Source organism: Pempheris klunzingeri, chromosome 8, assembly GCF_042242105.1.
Source record: "Pempheris klunzingeri isolate RE-2024b chromosome 8, fPemKlu1.hap1, whole genome shotgun sequence".
Taxonomy (NCBI): domain Eukaryota; kingdom Metazoa; phylum Chordata; class Actinopteri; order Acropomatiformes; family Pempheridae; genus Pempheris; species Pempheris klunzingeri.
In genome coordinates, this window is record NC_092019.1 from 6,143,680 (window position 1) to 6,167,607 (window position 23,928).

The 23,928-nt window shown below is 43.5% G+C and overlaps 4 protein-coding genes across 5 annotated transcripts in view; 1 reads left to right on the forward strand and 3 right to left on the reverse strand.

The window, feature by feature from the left end:
* Positions 1-1,649, reverse strand: part of rims2a (regulating synaptic membrane exocytosis 2a) — a 133,329-nt gene extending 131,680 nt beyond the window's left edge. Inside the window, exon 1 of the mRNA XM_070834694.1 lies at positions 1,438-1,649. Coding sequence (XP_070690795.1) covers positions 1,438-1,649 — 212 coding nt within the window. The remainder of the gene's footprint in view (positions 1-1,437) is intronic.
* Positions 1,650-3,644: 1,995 nt separating this feature from the next.
* Positions 3,645-12,838, reverse strand: dcaf13 (ddb1 and cul4 associated factor 13). Its single transcript, XM_070835319.1, has 11 exons — positions 12,667-12,838; positions 12,003-12,202; positions 11,774-11,881; positions 11,585-11,674; positions 10,770-10,925; positions 10,526-10,603; positions 10,343-10,425; positions 10,079-10,243; positions 9,159-9,294; positions 5,318-5,481; positions 3,645-4,770 (listed from the first exon to the last, which is right to left on the reverse strand). The coding sequence occupies exons 1-11, from the start codon at positions 12,734-12,736 to the stop codon at positions 4,683-4,685; spliced, it is 1,338 nt and encodes a 445-aa protein (XP_070691420.1). The 5' UTR covers positions 12,737-12,838; the 3' UTR covers positions 3,645-4,682.
* Positions 12,839-13,419: 581 nt separating this feature from the next.
* slc25a32b (solute carrier family 25 member 32b) lies at positions 13,420-17,387 on the forward strand. Its single transcript, XM_070835474.1, has 7 exons — positions 13,420-13,882; positions 14,155-14,305; positions 14,461-14,546; positions 15,390-15,544; positions 15,979-16,092; positions 16,289-16,434; positions 16,552-17,387. Exons 1-7 carry the CDS (start codon positions 13,684-13,686, stop codon positions 16,673-16,675), a joined length of 975 nt encoding a protein of 324 aa, XP_070691575.1. The 5' UTR covers positions 13,420-13,683; the 3' UTR covers positions 16,676-17,387.
* Positions 17,388-17,448: 61 nt separating this feature from the next.
* On the reverse strand, positions 17,449-22,253 carry LOC139205696 (collagen triple helix repeat-containing protein 1-like). 2 transcript variants are annotated; one of them, XM_070835985.1, is made up of 5 exons: positions 22,143-22,253; positions 21,036-21,113; positions 19,158-19,376; positions 18,820-19,036; positions 17,449-17,942 (listed from the first exon to the last, which is right to left on the reverse strand). In XM_070835985.1, exons 1-5 carry the CDS (start codon positions 22,251-22,253, stop codon positions 17,800-17,802), a joined length of 768 nt encoding a protein of 255 aa, XP_070692086.1. In that variant the 3' UTR covers positions 17,449-17,799. The 2 variants fall into 2 exon arrangements, with proteins under 2 accessions (XP_070692086.1, XP_070692087.1); XM_070835986.1 differs by lacking the exon at positions 21,036-21,113.
* Positions 22,254-23,928: the final 1,675 nt, after the last annotated feature.

The window sequence follows — 23,928 nt, forward strand, 5'->3', positions numbered from 1 at the left end:
AAAGCCTCTTCTGCTCATGCTCGGTCATGACAAGGCTTTGACATCACTGTCAGACTAAGAGTGACTAAAACTGACAATCCCCTTTACCTCAGAGAAAGAGAAATAGGAAAAACACTCAGCTATTGGGGAGGAGTGGGGGGGAGACAGTGACAGGGGAGGGAAGGCGGAAAAGGCCTGGATGATTCACACAGCGTGCACCGCAGCGGCCGAGGTAGCCGTGTCTTGGAGTACATGAGTCATGTTTATCATCCAGCAGCACTTGGTAGGGATTGCACAACTTTCACTCCATTAGGATTGTTGCCTCGGCGCAAATATTTACCTGATGGTGGAAAACAACAGCTCTAATGCCTCTAAAAAGCTCCCAGTGATAGTGGCACTCATCTTTTTACACTAATGTCACAAGCCACGCTGAGAGGCTGCAGCACCGGCAAACAGAAATGTGGACAGATTTACTCATCGGGTGTCTCCCAAAAATGAGGCCAAATATTAAACCCATGCTGCATTCAGACCAAATAGTCAAAACATGTGAGCATGCAAGCATGTGCATCCCTCTCACTGAAGGAGGAAAACTACAAGAAAATCAACAGGATGGAAACATTTAAGGCCACCGCCCTGGACTCCATCTCTTCTGGTTAGCCCAAGAAGGTCACACCAATTTTATAATCAACAACACATCAGCTGAGTGTGTTTTAATGACCTGGGCAAGACGACAGAGTGCAACATCCCACCGTAAAGCAGAGTTACGGCTCACACAGCAAAGGCTAAAGCGATGATGGCGGAATCAGTCCGGTCCACCTTAAAAACTAAAACCCCACAGTGGACAGCGCCGTGGTGCTGAAACAGCTCCGAGCGACATCTGTACACAAGAGGAGGAGGAGGAGGAGGAAGAGGAGGAGGAGGAGGAGGAGGGAGGTGGGGGGGGGGCTACCGAGACTTTAATGTGGAAATCACACACACCCCGCGTGCGCCATCGCCACAAAGGACACCTTAAATGATCTTTCCAGTGTCACATTGTGTAATCTCGGTGACGTTCGTGGGGAAAGGTTAAGCAATTTGGCGTGCTTTTTACGTGAAAATGGCGCCCGCTGCTGCTAACCCAGCCCACTGTAGTACAGCTCCAGCTACAACAAAGTGGGGGGGAAAAGAGGCTGGAGCGCACATGCCGCATTATAAAATGATACTCAGCCATTAAAGTTGGGTATTTCCTAAAGGGGGAGCGGAGAGATGACGACCAGGCGAGGGAAAGGTTCCCCTCACCTTGGTCCCATCTGCTAGTAGTGGACTGTTTAAGCTCGAGCTTGGATGTCAAGAGGCAACATGATCCACCAGCATCTCACAGAGGCACACTTCTAGAAATTCTCACTAGAATAATAATAACATCCAAGCCGCATCCAAGAGCTCCCACAATCCTCCCCCCCCCTCCCCTATCTCTCTTACTTTAACATCGACTGTTCCTTCGCTTCCTCCTTCTTCTGTCGGTCCATGACACCGAGGATGATCTTCCTCTCCTCCTCGGTGAGGTGGCTGAGGTCCGGCAGCTCCGGCATGGCGCCGGCCGCTGAGGCGGCAGCAGCGGCGGCGGCGGCGGCGGCAGCAGCAGCGGCAGCAGCAGGGCCAGGGCCGCCCCGGGGCCCGTGTGGAGCAGACATCTTTTACACACAGTGGCTACAAAACGAGAAAAGCACCGTCAACCAGCAGCATTCTGGGCCATATTTTTCTCAGCCTACAATTCATGCCGTCAAAATTCAAACTGGCGGTCGGGTTTGCTGGAGGCACCGTGGCTCAGAGACGGCGTGACATCTTGGTTAGGAGCATCATGCACATATTACACCGCGCTGCAGAAATAAGCGGCAAAATATTAATTACAGGCTTCATCCTCATCTGTTAAATGCTCATAACGGGGTTATCAAACACGCTGCAGCCGAATGAGCGGCTCCTGCAAACGGGGCATTTCGCGCTATTCATGCTGTTGCCGGCTGAAATCTACACATGAAAATGCCTGTAATAGAAAACACTCAAGATCAGAGATAGATGCCCTTAAAAGAAGCAAGAGTGCACAGGCTGCAGGCTACAACCTTCAGGTATTCCACACACAAGCCTCCATCCATCCAGGGAGGAAAAAGTAGGAAAAATGCAGAGGATTCTTTTAAAAAAAACCAAAAAAAAAACCAACTCTTGCCTTTTATTTTGCAGTCATGTTAAATCCTGTCTAACCCATCGCTGCCATCCTTTAGAAAGGTTTTACTCGCATGGTGGAATAAAAGGTGCCCGCTCCGTCCTGGTTTGTTTTCCTCCGGAGTCCTTAACCCTCCTCTGTCACTCTGCTTAGCTCGCTTTCCTCCAGGTTGGTAATTCTTGGAGATTTCTTAAATGCACAAAAATGGATGCAATGAGAGATGAGAGAGTGAGAGAGAGAGAGAGAGAGAGAGAGAGAGAGAGAGAGGGAGTGGGGGGGTGAGGGAGGGAGGGAGGGAGGGAGGGAGGGAGGGGAAAAAAAAAATCCAGATAGGAAGAAGAGGCGGAGCGATGGAAACACGTAGAAGAATAAAGCCGAGAGGACGCGCTGGATGTTCATTGACAGCAGGCAGACAAGCAGCAGCGAAAACCCGGACTGGAGCTGTGAAGAGCCTGATGCACATTTCATAACCAGATCATGAGCACTATGAGAGGAGGAGGAGGAGGAGGAGGAGGAGGGGGGTGAAGTGGGAAGATAAATACAGAATATGACTAGTGACAATGGCTGTTACTGCAGGTGTGGCAGAGGTTCCGGTCAGTGCTGTTTTTAATGCAGCAGCACACACTGTGCACACACACACACACACACACACACACACACACACTCTGGCTTTGGTGCCAAGTGATGTGAGAAAATGTGAGATGATAAATGGTACAAAATAAAGCTCACGCCGAGCCTGCCACATGTGTTGGTGCATTTTTCTGGGAAAAAAAAAAACAACACACAGTATTATTTCATCCTCAACTGGGAAAACTTGGAGTCATTTTAAGAAAAAATGTTAAATTTCAGACGTGACCGTCGATTTTGGGAACTTCTGATGTGCATTTTTTTTTTCAATTTTCTGACATTTTATAGATCAAATAATGATCATAATTAATTAATCAAGACATTAATTGGTAGATTAATTGATGATGAAAATAATTTAGTTATTTAGTTAGCTATTTCAAACAATTTGCCAAATAATTAGGTTATTATGAACACCTGTGAACCCATGGGGCCACAGAAAAGCCAGAGATGCCTTTACAATCGCATTTCATCTCATTCAACGGTTTGTAAAACCAAAATGGATTTTTTCACCAGCTCTGGACGCCCAGTCTGTGGTTACAGTCATGTTTGCCGTGTTCATGAGGAAACTTCAGCTCTACTCTCTATTTCTCAGCTCTGACCCCCGACTATAAAGGTCCCTCCCTCCTGATCCCAAAGACATCTCTCTCTCTCTCTCAGGCTGCAGTGTTGATTGGATTTGAAGGACAACATTAAGAGGATGGAGCCTCTCTCATTAGGCTGGAAGCAAATTAGCACCATTGCACTGCTCTGTTGCATTAAGTCAAACAGGAAGAAACTTGGTGCTGAATTCTAAATGATTCAGATCATGTCGTCTGCAGAATGACGTTTTTACAGCAAAAACTTACTTCAGAAGTTTATTATAAATACACATTATCAAATAGAAAGTCGGTCCCGTATAAACTTTGAGTGTAGCATGCTCTTTGAAAGTGTTACCTGCCCCGTGGGGACTTACATACTCCAAAACTGCTCTATTTTAGGCTGGTTATTTTTAAACTCAGGATTTAATGTCCAGAACAATAGCTACAAGTAAGCTGAAAATGTTCACCGCATTAGTGAAAACAAGTAGAAAACAACACCTGCACATATCCAACATGCTTTCAAAGAAATGTTAGTCCAATTTCTGTATCTCACCGAGACACTGAGAAATCATGGCCTCCTTACGGAGCGCCTGGCAAGGTGTGTGATAGAAAGTAAGCTGGGACTTGAACACTCACAAGCTCTCTCTCATCATAGCCACTTCCATCACTTCATGTGTACTACTGAGTGCTTGAGACTGGAGCATTAGCCCTGTTTGTATGATTTATCACAGGGGGAACCTACAAAAAGAGACAGACGTCTTGGAGAACGATCATGTCCACAGACAGGATGAGGACATGACTGCAAACTTCATCAGGCCTTATAGTGTGGCCATTCGAACCAGAACACTTCTGCCTTCAGACGTCGATGGATGACAAAGTCATTTGAAGCTTACTGAAACACCATTTCTGGTATTTTTAATAATCAACTGTAGCACATTCCTCAAACTTCATTCATAATACATAATCTATTAAATTATGGCGGTGGTAGTGGAAACTCTGGAAAAAGCAAACTTGCTCAAAACAAAACGTGTGATTAGTCACTCAGCCAAAGGTCCAAGTAGCTGAAAGAGAATAGTTTATAAAATTAGGTATCTGTCTGAATTTACAGTCCGTGTCCTTGTATTTCAAAGACAGCATAACTGATCACCTGTCCTTCCCACAACGGATCAATTAAAACTTTTTTTTTTTTTCATTCTTAAGTGAGAGCTGTCTGAACATGTCCAATATGGGTTTGATCACGGGCTCCCCTTCATCGGTCGATGGCAGCCCCTCGTTCTTCTCTTCTCTTCTTCCGTCTCTGGCTATTTGACCACAGTCACAACATGCTTCTCCTTCTCAGACACCACAGGAACAGTTCCTGGCTTGCTGTGCTTTCGGACATTCCTCTCCCTGGAAAACAAAAAAAGAGGAAGCGAATGACTCAATCTGCTGGTGGTAATACTCGGGGAAGGATGGAGAGAAGAGGGAGGGAAACATCAGCGAGCGCAAAAGGAGGAAGAGAGTGAATATGAGACTGTTGACCTAACAGCTACGTCACAGACTACACTGATGTGCCCTGAAAATAATGCATAAAGCATGGATAGTAAATCATTCACAGTCCAAACACACGTCTGAGGTGTCACAATGCTGACGGTAATTAGAAAAAAGAGCTGCGGACTGAGCTATGAATCACTGGACTGGAGGGCAAACTGGGGCAATCAATCCACCATACAAGCTGTAAATGAGTATGTAAGGCCTATTGAGACGATGTCACGGGGAGCAGTCCCATCTGTGAGATTTTCCATTAGGCTAGTGTGACTGCATAGGTCAGACCTACGCTGGCAGCAGCCCAAGACACCATAACCTCTACGTGGACACAGAAGGGATGTCATGCACTCCTACGGATAAATTGGCAAGTTCAATTCCTACTCCAAAGGGAAAAATACTGAATGCGTACTTCCTACGGCGAGCCTCTTTCATAATCTGGAGCTCCTTCCTCTGCTGGTAGATGTTCTTGGGTAGATGTCTGTGGTGAGCGATGCGTCTGATCTGCGGGTGGTGCTGGAACTTCTCCTTCAGCTTCTGACTGTAGTTGGTGGCCCGCCTCTCTCTGGGGGACAGCTAGATGACACGAGAGAGGGCGAGGAGGTCAGGTACAAGAGAAGATGAAAGGAGGGGGGAAGGGGAGGAGAGGATTTGGATACTGGGTTGAAGCACAGATAAACTATATGAGACAATGAGTGGACCGAGACAGCACAGAATTGTTGTAGAAAAGAAGACACCCTGCTCTGTGCACAAACTGGCCCTATGGGAGTACATTTTATGAATAATTAGTGATGTTCTCAGTGACATCTTTCCTAAACAACAAAACAGCCTTCAAAGATGGCCCACGTGGACAGTTTCTGATCTGAAGCCCCATGGTTCAGGTTCATATTCAGATTTAAAAGTTCCTTCTTTGGTCTTAATAGCCAAGATTGAAAATTAATTCTTGATCAGTTCAATGACAGCTGGGCAAATTCCACCTGATGATGAAGATCAGCTGATGTAATTGAAAACTAGGTTATAACCATCTTAAAACAACATGGCTGCTGGTAGGAAACACGTTTTTGGCCCCTGACGTGTAGTCGGTGTTTGAGGAGGTGCACATCAGCCAAAACTCTCAACAATTTTGACACAGAAAGAAAAAGGCAGCGTTATTTTACTATGAGCAGAAAGTCTGAAGAAACTACCACCACTACTTACCTGAGCCCATACAAGTGCTTTGTATTCAGCTCAGGTGGTGTTTTGTTAATTACTGACAGTTACAGTAAGGCACATCATAAAATGTTGGCCTGTACAGTAAGCAGTAAGTTCAGCTTGACAACGTGCTCGTTCAGAACGGAATCGATGTCTGTTAAAAAGTGAAGACACCAGCTCAACAGCATCCCTCCCGCTCTGTCTCTCTCATAAAAACCACCAGCTACTTGGACTCGTCTTGGCCGAGGCCGCCCTCCTCTGAGGCTTTTATTCTAATTAAAAGCAATGATTTGTCTCAGATTCAATTTGCCGGAGAAGAGCAGTTAGACGCTGATCCTGTCGGACTAAACTAATTCCCATGGATACACACGTGGTTAGTGTGCTGAACACCGTTAGTATAATCTCAGCAAGATGGATATGAGATAGTCGACGGCGGTGCTTCGCTTAGATTCTGTTTGGATAGTGGGGACCACAAGATCTATACTTCTTCAGCAAAAACAATCAAAGAAATATGGGAAACTCTGTGGGTTTGAAAACAAACAACTTCCTAGAAAAAAAAAAGATACACCATGGTAACAAAAACAGAGGATGAAGAATGAGTGCAACATAGAGACAACTATTAGAAAGCAGCTGCATGGAGAGACTCTGTGAAAATCTCTGGAGATGTATTGCTGAGTCCAGCGCGGAGATGCCAAAAACTCCTACCCCCGTTAGAAATTACTAAAAACTATAACAAAACGTGTCCTATCAGCAGTTCAGGTCTGGATGGGAAAAAAAAAGAGCTTGAATAAACTGTGGCCAAAGGAAGCGGACATGACCGGGTGATTTAACTGCTGCTAAAGCAAACTTGACGGACTGCTGCAGAAGCTGAGGCAGAGATCAACAGCAGACGTCACTGTCGTTTCTATTGTTAACGCACTTCAGGAAGCTTCATCTGTACCATGGTATTTATTTCACTGTCTATGGCAGAGAAATGAGCCATTTTCTCAGCGTACACTGAATTCACTACAGTAATTTGGGATATGAGCACACAGCGACACCTCCAACACAATACAAGCAGTTTTCTTTTCCAGGGGTCATACAGGTCAGAAACAAGCCAGCAGTTTTCGTAGATGATCTAAATCATTCTTGGGAGGTAAAAGCAAAAAGTAAGCACGCTAAAAATGTCTGTAACAATCTCTCCTCACAAAAGGAACGCTGTAAAACGCACAACTACGGCAAATGAAGTGAGTCAAAGCTGAAAAGCGGAAGGCAGTCAGTACGCTGTGGTGGATGATATGCAGCTAAGGATTCGAACCCGCTGCAGTTATGACTAAGCATAAACGCTACGCGCCAACGATGTGTGAACACCTGGTGGGGCATCCTTAAAATTATGTGTCTGCTTGTGGTTCTCGACACCTCGTCCACACGTGGGACACTCCAGCTGCATTCCACTCTCCCAGCTGAAACAGGAACATATAAACCATCTATTTTAAATCAATGCAGTCGTCTGCGCCGGCTGTGTTTCACACATAAGTGTCTTTTAATGGTTTGAGTCTGTTTTCCTCTGTTTTACCTGTGTAACTACATTGACTGTGTATTGGGCTCTAACAGGGGTCAACACACATCAGTACTGTGGTCACACTTCCACTGCGTGCCTTTTTCATTATGGTTACCCTCTCTGACCACTCTTTAGATAGCAGGTTCCCCAATGTCAGAAATCAGCTTGGTAAGTATAACGATGAACAAATGTGCTAAAAATCAGGCCCAGTTTCTTATAATCCACAATTATAGTACTAGATCTATAAATACTTTAACACAGTTGAAACGTGGCACCTCTTCATTTGATCTATGGAGCAGTAACCCAGCATATCACTGTCAATCAATCTAAACTTCTCAAAAGGACTCATTTGGCTTTAGCTTAAATCAATGTGTGAAGATGAGACAGAGCTTCTAGAGCAGAGAAATACATTTCTCCTGACTGCCAATAAAGAGGACATGTTTCAATATGGTGTTGGCCTAAAATATAAAAGGGTCTAATTCCCGCCAGTGTCAAAAGGCTGCTGCGTGTGAAGTTATGAGAAATTAAACGGTGATGTGCAGGAGCTGATAGAGGAGTCTCGATGAGTCCGGCGTGATGCCTTTAGACGCAAAGTCTTGATTCAGCATTTCAGCATTTCTTGATAATTAAAGACCCTTTCAGTACAACTTGATTGTTAATGCTTCATTATGTTCAGAGTGGCCCGCTTTAAGTGATTGGCCGATTTAAACTGCTGATAGGAGCAGCCCTTGTCTGATCTCTTTAAGTGCAAAGCTTGCGAATAAATCTTCTCTTACACAGTGACAGTAAAACAAGTGCCAAAAGCGGGCCAATTTTCCACTCTGAAGCTGCATTAAGAGAATAAGCAAGAGTGAATCCGATTAGGAATGAAAGATGGCTGTTGGAGATGGCACATGAGATGCCATCGATCTTTATTATTCAGCCATAACTGGGATTTGGGGCATTGGAAAACTTCCCAGCATTTTACAGGGGCTTTATTTGACAGTTGAGCCAACATAGCCTATATCATCTGAATACAGTATATGTGGTGCTCAGTAAACAGGATATTACAAGTCAGTGGAGGTTTGTCTGGACCAGGAGGCCGTCTTTCAGCTGAATCCTTTTGTTGTCGAACAACGGCACCAGCTTCTGACTTTTTTGGACTCCCACCTGCCACAGGAGTCGCTGTGCCAATTGGTACATTGTACTTATTGAGAGTGATTCTACCCCAAGTCAGCATCCATCAGGGCATTTGGCAACAGCAGTGCTGGCATGGTCACCCACTCTTACCCTGCTGAGGTGGGCACGGGGCCACGGCCGTGTCGAGGAGTGCAGCTAACTCATAAAACACAATCAGGTAATACACTGGAGGGAGATGCAGTATACAGCACTTCTGACGGCTGAGCAAAATACAGCCGTTGATGGGTTTGGTACACAGATCACCACTTGCTGCTCACCGAGAAGCAGCCAATAAGCGACAAGCCGCCTTAAATATGACAGCGACAAATCAGGAATGATGTAGAGAAGACGGGGTAGGACTCACCACTCCTAGTTTCTCAGAGGCGTTGGTTTTCCACAGTCGGATATTCATTTCATCAGAGCCGCTCAGGACGTATTTGTTGTCCGCCGACCACTTAACACAGATGACGTGCTGCATGCGTTTGGTGTGGTAGACTTCCCTAAAGTCAAAAAAATAATAGTTAATGAGAACAAGAATAACTAGTCTTACAAAGAAGCAGAGTGTTACCACACCCATACTCATGGTGAGCCATGACGCTGTAACACTCATCACAAAAACAACATTAACGTTTGTGTGTTAAAAAGCACTGTCCAATTCAAAAGCAAACTCCTCCAAATGAAAGCGCACACATCACATGTCCGTGCCTTTTAGAACGACAAATACATTTGTTTTCTGATCGGACATCCCGATTGAGAGAGCACCATTGTTACAAAGTGTTTTCTTAAACCATTAAAAAAACACCTTGATTATGTGACAATGCTAAGTTTAGGCACAAAAACTACTTGGCTAGATTGGTTGTTAAGGTTAGAGGGCTACAATAAGATAAAGATGGTTACAATAATAAACACATAAAGGTTCAGATATAATTGCAGTGGTTAAAAGAAACCAATACTGTCAGTAGGAAAGACATGTCAGGCCTTGGGACTGGCTGATGGAAATAGAACTCAGATTTCTAAAGGGGAGTTCTTCCTGCCACTGTTGCCTAATACAATATCTGATGCGGCTCACGCGTGGGAATCGTTGGGTCTAAATAAAGTAAAATTTGAAACTTTACAGACCAGAGAAACAAAACTACTACCACCATCAGCTTTATTAAACTAACTCTACTATGGCTCATTGGGAGAAGAACAGAAAAGGTCGCTGATTACGGACCAGAAATACAATCATAGTAAATGAATACTTGACAAGTATGACCCAAAACATCAGTTTTAAAAATGACTAACCTGCTGTGGCCACTGTCCTTGGGGAAGATACGGATGGTCTTGTCAAAACTGGCGGATACAAACTCCCTCCCAGTGGGAGAATAGTCCAGATCGAGGACAGCAGAGACGTGGTCCATGTGCACTGTGACTGGACGGTCAAAGTACCTGATGTCATACGTGTAGAGGCTGATGAGAGAAACAAAGAAAGAAAAAAACAAATGCATTTGAGTAAAAGGCAGTAAAAACAATAATGAGACCATGCATTTTGCCCATCATCATCCTCACTTGTAGTCCTCATTTGAACACGTGAAGTAATAGGCTTCCATCGGGTTCCAGCATAATGTGTTGCTCCTCATTGTCATGATCAGCTGTGCAGGAAAATGAAAACACACAGTAGATGTGATGTCATGTCGATGTGAAGAAACGGCGAGAGAGAAGCTCCCGCAGCCGCTGAGCGGTGGAGCGTACCTTCTTCAGTGGTGCTGATTCTCGCATGTCATACAGAACTATACTTCTGTCAGAGGCACAGCTTGCAAGAAGCTCCGTCTGTGAAGAGACGTAAACTGTTAAACATATCAGCAGGGTGGTCTGACAATAACACTACTTTTTTTTTTTTTTTTTTTAATGCAAGTTTGAACTGGAACAAATTGCTAAGGGCCAAGTGTTCTTCCCACTTTGTGTGGGTGTGTGTTGGGACGCACGGTGGCTCTACCTCCACGGGGTTGAAGCGGACAGCGCTGAAGCTGTCTACGCCCCAGGTGAAAGAGCGGATCGGGCTGCTCCTCTGCTCGTCCCAGATGTCCACCTGCTGGCCACATGTTGCAAACACAGCCTCCTTCTGGTGATGGTCCAGTCCTGTGAAGACCGTCTGCAAGGGACAACAATCATTTTTACTAGAGTTTCACACGATGAGAGTGATCTTTCACTGACCCTTGAGAGGCCAGAGGTCATGATCGTATAAGGAGCAGATCTTTTCCCATTCAGGAGTCGTACAGCAAGCACTTTTCTTCTACATCGTTACTATAAATGAAGCTGTGAATTACAGAATTCCTTAATACCCAAAATCAATCTACTGCCGCTTTCTTATCTTGCCAGCTGTTCACATTAAGTTTGATTGCGTGTTTTACACATTACAATTATTTAATGCTTGCCATTTTTCAGAGTAAGCTAAGTATCTAGCTATAAATGGCTGGCAAGTGCTGACTTTCCCATCTTATGAGGGTCGATCTCCTTTCTGCAGATTGGCAGTTCCTTTCTGTAGCCATTTTAAAAAATACATTTCCCATTAGCCAGCTAGTAGTTATTGAAAAGACTGCCTGGTTTGTTGTTAAAGCGCTGGTAAAATCCATCTGACCGTTCGTGTAGATGAAACACTGAAAATTTTTTCACAAAATATATTCAAAGTTAAATGTAATCCTACCTTAACATAACAGTTGAAATTTAATATAGCCTTTCAAGTCTCTGTATCATGCTGCGACCACAACTGTCTTTGATAATAACACAACAACAGACGCTCACTGATCATACCTTGCCCAATATAGTGTTGAGTGGCTCCTCTTCCTCTCCGTAACCCGGCGCCTCCATTTTCCATTGCTTGATTGTTTTGTCGTCCCCAACCTGTGACAGAAGCCGCATTAGAGGCTGGACAACAACAACAACAACAACAACACAAGTAACTCTGAAGACTCCTGTCAGATGTGTAAGGGCTGCAGTCACCGTGAAGAAGGATGTTCCACAATAGCGGACGACCATTCCCCGAACGAACCCTTCATGTGCTTGGAGCGTGCGGACACATTCATGTTTGGTCAGATCCCACACTTTCACCTAAAGATCAAATAAAGCATCCTGTCACTGTCAAGACTGAGTGAATTACATTTCTGGTGTTAGAATACAAATGCTGATATTGGGTGGGGTAATGTATTTATAGTTTGTGGCAGATAGTTACCTCCCCATCGCAGGAGCCAGAGAGCAGAGTGGAGAGGCTCTTGGTGTGCTTGGCCATGCAGTTCACCCCATCCTTGTGTCCATCCAGAGAGGCCAGGAAAGGCTTGGCGAACACTTTGTCAAGCTTGGTGGCATTCAGAGCCCGCGTGTACTCTCTGTTCACCTCAAACGGATGAAGTGCCGGGTCATAGTTTCTGGGGACTGACAACAGGAATCAGTCATTTCTTAAAGAGCTGCAAGCCTAAATGTTGATACTGAGGTGAGGTTGATAGAAAGTTTTGGGGTCAACAAATACAGATATATACATTAAAAAAAATTAAAAAATTAAATTGTCATTATGGAGATACTCCTTCATGATAATTCATACACATTGCTTTTGCTTCTTAGACGTTTAATTAATCTTCTATGATCTGCACACATACTTTAGGCTAATTCCTATAGATGCTAATGTTGTAGATGTTGGTTGAAAGCAAACATTTTAAATCCATCCTGTGTGTTGTTCTTTATTTCCAAACTTACATATGACGACATCATTACATTATTTTCAGCCAGAAGGTAAAGATTGTAAAGAAGGTCAGACTAGCCTTGTTCAATAGATTTGGTGCGATTGATATTTGCTAAAAGAAACTAGCTAGCTTAGCTGCTAGCAAACTTTGATAACTTACCACGCTGAATATCTAGTTTGGTTTCTCGGACATAATCATCCGGGTTCCTCGAGAGGACTTTGACTTTCATTTGGTGGCAGACTGAAGGTGGACACACGCTTAAAAAAATGCAGTTAAACAAGAAAAATATTAGCAAGCACTGGCCATGTGTTGATGAAGAAGAGATTCGCTGGAACCGCGTGGCATTGTGGGATATCCAGTCCTCCAAGTTACGTCACTGGCAAATTCAACAAACAGCTGTCAAGGTGAAAAATTTAGCACGAAAAAGCCCGGAAATACATCGAATAGGTCTTCAAACCATTATTAAACTATATATATTTTTATTTTTTACTCTCAAGAGCGTCACTATACATTTGTAGATATTATCTTAAAGGTATTACCAAATAATACAGAGAAAAACACACAATGAAAAAGATAAACTATGAGGAAAAACACACACAGGCTCAGATGTCTGAATTAAGTGTACAATCGTCACCATAAAAACACTAGATGAGATGAATAAAAATAGTAATTTAAAAGAAAAATAGATAGATAGAATAAAAGTGGTAAAGCGACATTCAAACTTACAACTTTAACTTGACCAGTACGGTTATTCAGATATCTAAGGGTCATAGCTTTTTCGTATAACTAGGATAAAGAAAAATTTTAAAAATAAGTGGTCGTCTATGTGCTTTTATTTTGAAGGGGATACCGGAAGCTCTTTCCTTAATTATGGTACTTTAAGTTTAACTTTATAGGAGCAGCAAGGTCGACCAGAGGCACTGCCGCTTGACATTTTGGTGATCGTTACCTGAAACATGGAGTGCCACCGCATGTCAAAAACGTGGTGCAGCTGCTAACATGCAGTGAAAATGACCACATTTCAAGGAGTCAGTACCGTCTGTGTACCACATCTACATTTTACAGCTGTGTCTGTGAGCTGTCGCCTGGCTGTTATACGTAAGACCGTGACGCTGCCTTAAACACGGCTAACGTTAGCTGACAGGAGTTAGCTAAGTCCACTAGTCACCGGTAAACATGAGCTCCCCTCCAAATCACGGGGCCGTCGCAGAGACGGGACTGTCCGGCAAACCCGTGTCTCCTGTCTCCATAGCCGGGCATGTCCAGCAGGTCTTCAGACACCTGAGGATAGAAAACCTGGCTGCGGGGCTCAGTGGGGGAGTGGTGTCAACACTGGTGCTTCACCCTCTGGACCTGGTCAAAATCAGGTTTGCAGGTACATATTATCACCTCATACTACTGCTGATGGTCGTCTGTTGTGTCAGTGTCATCTGAGCTCCATGTAGTATGAACCTGTTCCTTCTCCTTGTATGGGAACATACTGCATGTTCAGAACTCCGCTTCGAAAAACTATATTTTAAACTTTGTGTGCTTAATGACAACGGAGCCATGCTGCTATGGCCTAACTTAATTCATTTTAGCAATTGTTAATGTTTTATGTTAAATTCGGGTGACATTATCTAACAATTTGGTGTTCTTTCACTCCAGTAAGTGACGGGTTGGAATTGAGACCTAAGTACAGTGGCATACTGCACTGTATGAAGAGTGTCTGGCAGCAGGAGGGACTAAGAGGACTCTACCAGGGTGTGACACCCAATGTTTGGGGGGCTGGAGCATCTTGGGGCCTTTACTTCTTGTTGTAAGTAAGCGACAAGTTATAAACCTGTTAGACAACATCTCAATATCAGTTTTTTATATCTATATCAATATCTATTTTTCATCCATTGTTTTGAACTTTTTAAATGATCCTGCAACTGTAACAAGTCTTATTTCCCTCCCTGTCTCCCCTTACAGCTACAACACAATCAAAGGGTACATAAAGGAGGGTCGGCAGTCTGAACTGAGCGCCACAGAGCACCTGGTGTCTGCAGCCGAAGCAGGTTAGTCCTTTGCGTATCTGGCCACTGCTGCCCTGCTCACATAATCAGCATGCTGTCACTGACCACAGCCAGATAGTGCTGCTCCCAGCTGGCCTTAGCAGGCAGGAGGCAGATACAAATTAGTAGATAGCCCCATTCATTCATTGTGTTCTCACAGGGTCACATGGCTCTGCTCCCTGCTGACCAAATGAAGTTAGGGACTGAAAATTAAGTCTAAAAGCCTAAAATTAAGATGTCAGGAAAGACCAAGAAGTGCTGGAAGAGAGTCAGCCTTTTGTAGCTGCTTTCAACTGTATGAAAACAAACAATGTTCTTAGTCGCTCAGTAGAGAAACAACTGACTAGTAGTGGGAAGGAGAGACTTTTGCCTCTAAAACAGCCTAAACTATTGCATGCGTTTTGCAGCAGTATGCTAGAAATGTTCCACGCTGAGCCCTATTGGGAGTGCTCTGTGATATGACTCGTTATCTTACTAAAAGTACCCTGTTGAAAAAAGGTTTTGACAGATTTGTCAGTCATCCAAAGCTCTGTGAGATCTAGTCACTATAGTCTACAGAAGCAGCTGGGCAGTTTTATTTGGCACCACCAATCACATCAAAATCAGCTCCACTCAGATCACGTCTCTTTTCTACTTTGATGAGGAGTGACAGAACCATTTGATCCTGACTTCTATGGCGTAGATTATACGTTTAAACCACATACAGTAAAACAAATACAGTGTTTGAAGGAACTGGCTTTGTGTGTTCAGTCATGTGAATCTAATAAAATAAATGTACTTCAGAGATGCTCTATTTGGCAAATGTTGCCCGCCTCATTCTAATAATGCCTACTTGTCCTCAACTAGGCATTCTTACGCTCACTATAACCAACCCAATCTGGGTGACCAAGACCCGGCTGGTGCTGCAGTACAATGCTGACCCAACCAGTAAACAGTACAAGGGGATGATGGATGCTCTGGTCAAGATCTACCGCCATGAGGGAATGCCTGGACTATATAAGGTAAGACCTCAGCGTATCTTTGTACTTACATGTAATGCAGCGATAGATGAGATGCTTATTTTAGTTAAGAAGCGTAAGCTGTTTTGTGGAGGATTTACTACAGCAAAAGTTGCTTTTTATACTTCTGGGCTGGAATTAAGTTTTGTATCGGTTCATTTTCCGCCACTAGAGGGCATCAGCAGCCTACATTAACTCTAGTAGTAGTTGCAGAATTTACTACTCATGAATGATGGTGCTTTGAGCTTCTTCACAGCTTTTTTAGATGAACTCTATTAGCCTGACAGGATAATTGCTACCAAATTACTCAGTGAAAACCTGACAGGCAGGGAGCTGCAGCTACAGTGCAGTGGGGTTTGCTGTTTATAGATAATGCATACTTGGGGTGCACTAGTGTGTCTTGACGGATTGACTTACAAAGCATATTCTTGTGAAAGGGTTATATTCCCGGTCTGTTTGGCACATCTCATGGAGCACTGCAGTTCATGGCCTACGAAGAGCTCAAGAGAGACTACAACAAATACAAGAAAGTGCCTTCAGACGAGAAACTGGTGAGTCATGAACCCCCGGAGCCACAAGCAGTCTGGAGTCATGCTCAGTGTTTTATAGTGCTCAGGCATAAAGCTTGTAACTTTTCTAGTTAATAAGGCCGCACCCACGGTTGATAACTAGCAGCTGAAGATGTGATTCATCAGTTTTTTTCTGCTCCTTTCACTTCTCTCTCCATCTGGTTATCCATGCAAATAGAGCGCGATGGAATATATCGCAATGGCAGCGTTATCCAAAATATTTGCTGTGGCCACAACATACCCATATCAGGTGGTTCGAGCTCGCCTGCAAGACCAGCACAACAGATACGACGGAATTATCGATGTCATCAGGCGGACGTGGAGGTACGACGGTGACCCAGTCACAAAGGGCCCAACATGTCAGCCAAGCCTCCGTTTCTAAATGTAGCTGATGTTTGTTTTGAGTCACGGTCATTTCTTTTCTGTTTTTTTCCTCTGCAGGAACGAAGGCGCCGTTGGTTTCTACAAAGGCATCATCCCAAACTTGATTCGTGTCACTCCAGCCTGCTGCATCACCTTCGTAGTTTATGAAAATGTGTCTCGCTTCCTTCTGGGGAAGAAATAAATGAGGCCTAAAAGCGTGGACTGCTGTAAAGACTTTGAGCTCGCCCTGACACTGTGGTGCCGTGCATGGACAGCATCAGTCTTAAGATGGAATCTGAACTGATGCGAGGGGCGTTCGGTTGCACGGAAACTGGATGAAAAAGTTGCCAAACTGAGCTGTGGAGCCAACGGTCAATTTTTCTGTTTTCTTTTTTTTTTTTTTTTTAATACAAACTCTTTTAGAATTGAAGATGACATCTTATCACTGTTTCAGATGCATGACAAAGACTTTGACTTGTGGGAAAAATGATGCTGCTGTACACCCCAAAGGACATGTTGCTGCGATGTTAGTCATTTTTTATTTAAAAAAATGATGTGTAGACTTCATGCTCCTACCAGAGGAGGTTGATAAATATTTCATCACGGTTCCTTTTCTACTTTATGTTTTGTGGCAGCAGAAAGGAATACAGGTGGAAATATGAAAAAGTTGTTATGAAATAAGTTAACAAATCTTCTCAGGTGTCCACTTGCATGTATGTGTAATATTAATTTGTCGCTTTTAAATCATTTCTTTATGTAAGCAGAGAGCAGCAGTGGAGATGTTTTCTGGCAACCTATTGTAACTGCGGTGGTTTACAAATCTTCACTCTAAAATGCAAGCTGTGCTTTGTCTGCATTGTCAATGTTTGATATATATAAATACGTTAAATGTATTCCTTTTTTGCCTAAATTGAATGAAGTGCTCCGTGTGTCAATGCCACTAAACAAGTAGTCGTACAGCTTGAATTAAATTCTTTAAAAAAAGTTTACTTTATTAACAGTAACACTGACTATAAACAGGTCACATGAGCACATAGTTAAAATACTGACAGTATCACAACATCTGTAAAATGGTTATTGTGTCCCAAAGGCACCAGGAAGCAGAGAGGCTACAGTACAAAGTTTATTTCTGTAGACAGAATGACACAGTATTCTTGTTTATAGGCCTGTCGACTAGTATAGTATTTAAACAGAGCATAAAAACATTCAAGTTAGCATCAGTGATGCTGCAACGCCTCGGCAAACCACACCTGATCATTCTGGACGGCCAGATAAAACACTGTTACACTACCAGGACTGGCTCTTCACTCACATGCAGCTTTTATTTTACTTTGGCAGTTCGTCAATGATAATCCTGGATACTGAATTCCACCCCGTGGAAGCGTCACCTCGGGGATAGTCGGCACAGGTCCCCACCCACACGGCCACATCCACCAGCCCGGCTTTGACGCCCTCACACAGGCCTTCAACTGGAGAAAAGAGGAAGAAGAAGAAGAAGAAGAAGACAGTGCAAATTAATTTCAGGCAACACCCAAACTGCCTCCAGGCGTGGAAACTGTTAACTGTTTTGCTTTCTGACACAGTTGTGAACCTTCCAAAACCTCACTGGAACAGAGTTACATTACTTTATAGTCTGGTGACACGGCTGTCCAGGAAATAACCACTTAAAGGAACAGTTCAACTTTTTTGAGACCTTTTCAGAAATATTTATTGTTCTAAAGAAATATTACAAGAAATACTCCAACCCCAGAGGTGCTTTATTTCAAGCAGTTTTGGAAAAACGCTTTGCTGAGAGTTTGACAAGAAGATCAATACCATTTTTGTATCTGTCATCTGGGTAAATACACAGCTACAGACAGGAGTGCCAATCACTGGAAACAGGGACACCGCCAGCCCGACTCTGCCTTTATGCCAATAAATAGCTTTTCTTTAAACTAAAATAATGAAAGCTATGAGAGGGAACTTCCTGAAGGCGACCATTAAAAACTTCAGGAAGTTTAGCGCTTAGAGCACATAAACAGTCCAGCACATAAACCCCCTGTAAACTCAAACTTTCTCAAAGTTTCTCAAAGTTTTTAATTGGACCAAACAAAGACAAGATGTAAAGTGTTAATTCATGAGCTTTAAAGTCGTTATTAGGTGAATTTCTTTTTTTTTGCTTTGGATAGAGTCAGGCTAGCTGTTTCCCCTTGTTTCCAGTCATTATGCTAAGCTTATCATCGTAAGAACACCTCAACGAGGAAGTGAGAGGGATTCTCAACATGCTGAACAGTTGCTGTGAGCTAAAACTAACATTGTTGGTTCGGGTTCTTTATTACACAGCGAAGCCGCTGACTAGAGTCGCACCTGATGATGTTCTGTGGATGTTGATGGTTGAGTTGAGCTCTGGACTTCCCTGGTCTAAGTAGATGATGGACTCTATGGGCAGGGGTCCCGTGCACTCTGCTCCATTGAAGGTGAAGTACCACCTCTGGCAGCATGCGTTCTTACACTTGAGTCTGAGGGAACCACTGAAGAGGACTCTGAGGGAGCTGTCTGAGCGCAGCTTGGTGAACGTGCAGTCCTGCAACGCAGCACAGAAAAGAAATTTGCCACCTTCGTGCGTCACACTTGTGTTATTGTAAGATTATTGCTTGAAATAGACACCCACATTCCTCAAAAACACGATGTAGCAAGATACTCACAGCTACTTTACCCAGGTCGATCCCATAGTTCAGAGAGTTCCAGGCACACTGCTTGTAGTTGGGCCTCCAGGGCTCCTCGAAGATCTCATTAACGCACTCGCCTTTCTCGCCTTTGAGCCCGTCACGGCCAGGGATGCCCGGCGTCCCCGGGATGCCGTTGGTTCCAGGGTTACCCTCTCTGCCTGGGGTTCCTGGTGGCCCCTGCATGCAAGTGCCATACTGGAAAAACAGGGGAAAGAGGAAGGAGAGGTGGAAGCTGACAATGAGAAGGCTTGCAATAACAATAACACCAGAGTCTATTGTTATCTGACTTCCTGTTTTAGATTTTCTTTATTCTTCTTGGGAGATAAGTCCCCGTTTGGGCTTCATGCACCACAAACACCTGAACGCTGCCATTCATCCAACCATCACACACAAGAAGCCAGATTATACCTCATTTAACAGTCATACAAACAAACGCACTGCCACAGGGCTGATTTAAGTGCAGAAACAGATGTGATCCAAACCAAAGCAAAGCAGAAGGACCAGCGACCACGGAGCCGTGAAGCACATGAATGACAGAGCGCGTGTTAATGAGGAACTGAAGGCTTGGTGACAGCCTAAATTAGTAAGTGTCTGGCCACACATCTCTCAGTGTGATTCACTGTCCAGCTGAATCTCCTGCTATGTTTAAACACACGCCGCATCCTACTCAAGCTGACTCAAATACACACAGGCACACAGAGACAAGGAGCTTGCCAAAACTGCCCTACCACATACAGAGATAGACACAATGAAGATCCAAGATAGCTTGCATGATGTTCTTCAAAGAGACCTTTTGACCGACAGATTACAGTGTGTAGGTTTGAAGGTTGAAGCTTTTTTTAGTTGATTTTAATTTTGGTTATGTGATTTGAAGTGTAACTTACTCCTTCCTTCAGGCAGGGCCGTTATAACAGTGACACGTAGAAGTGCGTCCTCGCCCTTAAGCAAACACTGATGCCAAAAGGATCTGGGTCTGGGCTTTTGTCGGGTCATTGCTGCCCTTTTGCTCAGCATTCAGCTGTGGAGCAGTTATAGGGGCACATGGCCAAAAGCCATTTGGGAAAAAAAAAAAAAAGTCCCACGGCAAGGAGAACAAAGAGCTTTTACTCCAGTTTCAACGTCTTGTCTCAACCTCAGTCCCTGGGGTGACGTAGAAAAATCTATTTCAGACTATATGAACCTGGAAAATGCCTAAATGCAGGAAGAAGTACAATATTCTAATGTCAGCTGCTGCCAGACAGATGGTTGAAAGTGTGGTTTAGCCATTAAGTGGCCGTGCTGGAGCAACCTGGAGATGTGAAGTCTGACATCATCCCTATAGGAAACTGGAAAGTCTGTGATGAAACTAACAGATTATGGGCTGGTATGCATGTGCTGTAATAGACCTGGAATCTGCCCACAAGAAAAGGAGATGAAACCTCTGAGCCCGCTGGTTAATAGGTCCAGCATGAGTCAGTTTGGTTGATATTCAGCAAGGCTCAGTGTTTTATTAAGGGTTGGGTTTTGGAGAATTTTCAAAGCAAACTAATGAATGGAACCTCTGTCCACTTAACTACATAGCTGACTTTTATATTAGCTTCCAGTCTGGTGTTTCTGTAGTGGTGCTGCCTGCCTGCATGAATTACACTCCAGCACTACTGAATATTAGTCGCACACAGTCCATTACTGTAACCGAAGCATAAAGGCTGTATTTGGCCCAAAGTGCTGAGGAGTCAGTAGTATGTCATGCATTAGTCAACACTGAAGCAGGACTGACGCTCTCCCGGAGCATGCAGAGCGCGGATATAAAGCTCAGCTTTGAGTTTTACAGTTTGCAGGATCTCAAGAGGATGCAAAGTAGGACTTTATGATTACCATGTTGTTCAAATATGTAGCTCTTCCTTCTCCAGAGTGTCTAGTGCAGTTGGGTTTTTCTGCATCATTTCCAGCGCACTAGATACAGATGGTAACATAAGATGCTATTCATTATATCTCTCTGCTGTGGCCTCAGTTGTGGACTATGACTTGGAGGGATAACGAAGAGCAACTGCTTGAACTCTGCAGTTCTCAATGAGCGGTATGCAGACTTCTAGGAGTCCCTCGGGGAGGTCCACACAGTCCCGACAAAATAAACACTAGTTTCACTTTCTTTCGACTCTCAAGAGCTTGAAGAGAGAGATGTGTGTCCACTTTGTTCCTTCTCTCCCCATCTACAGCACAGAGAGTTAGTGATTCTATACTCATACATATATATATATAGTCTGAGACTGCAGCTGCTGTGAATTGGGAGTTGTAGACTTGAGTTGAACCCTACTTTAGGTGTTTTTGAGGACATTATCACATATTACAACATACTAAGTAGCCTCTAAATATCAAACACTTTCTTCTCCCCTCAAAAAAGCTTTTTTTTAAAACTGGTAAAAGACAGACAGATAACAAAGACAGACAGACAATATGAGCCAGACCCCAACTTCCTGTGAGGGGATTTCTTTCTGTCCACTGAGTGTGCTGGAGGGCAGCCAGCTCTGGGATAACAGAGAACCAGCTGACCATACAAAAGCTAGAAAACAGCATTTCTCACCAGGTAATTTAGGGAGGCCGTTTTGCCAAAGTGGTGACCACACTCACTGCTCTGTAAGCCCACGCGTGGATCATGTGGATGAATCAGCATGTTACTTTTCTCTTTCTGGGAAATCGGTCGTTTAAAGACAATCCTGGCAAACAGCAATGCGCGCCTCAAGAAAACAAAGGAGCCCCAGGATGAGCTTTTTTGGAATCACATCATGCAAAGGTTAACAGACGGATTAAAAAATAAAGCGCGCTGAAAAGGCAATTAAGTCATTTAGGCACAATCATTACACCATCAAATGAGCCCATTTAAGTGATTTTTCTTCATGGGAAGCTAGAAAATTGTCCAAAGCGCACTAATCTCTCCAGGAATGCCACATAGCGGCTACTCTTTGTTACATAACTCTGTCTTACCTTGTCGGCGTCAGGGTCCTTTCGGTATCCCCTATTTCTCACCTTTTCCACGCCATAAAGAGGTGAAGCCAGGCAGACCAGGAGCAGCAGGCGGGCAACAAGTGGAGCCATCATACAATAGATAAGGGACAGGACAACGGACAGCTGTGCGCTCCCTCTGACAGTTTGACTCCAACTCCAGCCGGTTTTAGACCAGAGGAGGGCAGGACAAGATGGAAGGAGCCAGTCAAGTTGCAGAAAAGCCCCATAACATCCCTATGATGCTCATATGGGCAGCATCAGCTGCAAGAGGGCATTATTTTGGCCAAGTTTGTGCACACACACTGTGCGTATGTCAAGGTGGTAGTGGTGTAAAAGTAAAATCATAAAAATCATTTCTACTGACTCACATTATTTCATTTTTCTATTCAATATTTTATTAAAATGCCATTGGATCGATACAAAATTCAGCTGACAAGATAGGCTACATAAAAGCATTGTAAAAACGGCTCACAAAAGTTGTTTGGAGCATTTCACAGACTACACTAAGTCTAGGTACATTATAAGTAAGACCCCCATCCACATGCCGGAATAAGAATATACATGTACACCAGAAATAAACCAACAAGGACTCCCTTTTAGTTAGTGTTATGGTCCTGTGACTCCCAAATAGAAAAGGTAAAGAACCCTAAGGGAAGACTCAGTCCCTTATACAGCAACACAGACAGTACAGCATGACAGATTTTCAAATAAATCACAGACTGCAAGATGTGGAAACACTTGACATATATGGTCTGTGACCCATATGTTATAAATAAGACCTGAACAAAGCCCCAAATGATCTTTTTTGTGTTTGCTTATGAATATTCATAATTAATAATTAGTGGTTTGTGCTTCTAATGACAAATAGTGCAAAGCCTGATTGATTTGTTTCCTCCAAATCACATGAATTTACATGCTCGACACGGAGAACAAAGGTTGACGTCACACATGCAGAACATCTGTAGATTCTTTGAAGTTCTTTGAAGATGAGGAGAAACTCAAAGGGAGGCACATTCTTGTAGAGACCCATAAAGCTATACTTTATCCAAATTCACAGGACATTTCTTTGAAGACACCTCTGCACGATAAGTGTTTGAACAACAGAAACAAGTAAGAACACTGAAATAACAAGTCAAAGTACAGTTTTTAAAAGAATATTCCACCACAAATTCAGCTACATCATGTTTAAGAGTGTGCCTTTTTTTATCAAAGGAGACATAAAGAAACACAGTGTGTGTATTACAAGAGGTTTGAAGACAAACCATTTTCCAGGACGAACAATAAGACATTTATAAAACAGTTTACCACAGGAAGACATTGAATGTTTGGCAATATCATGACCTTTCTTAACATAATACTCAGTGTAGCGACTAGTCCAGTGAAAGACTTTCTGAAAGATAGAATATTTACATAAATATTGCATTTGTTCACTATAACGCATTCTATACTATTGACCTACCAATCTACAAAACAGCCGACCTAAAGTCCATAATGGATGCTATCAAATTAAATGACCATTGGTAGACGTGTGGGTGGACCACAGCTGTGCTGCTGCAACATTCAGGTCTGGTATGTACAAAATGGACAAAAGCCCAGTAAAGCTGAAAGACACAGTTGTCACCTTACCTTAATAATCACTGGTCCAAACATACCACATTTGAAATACTCGAGATATCGTTTGCTGGCAATAAACGTTCCCTGACCACAATGTAACCAATACATGATCTGACATGTGAAGCTTATATGATGTATGACACAAATCAGC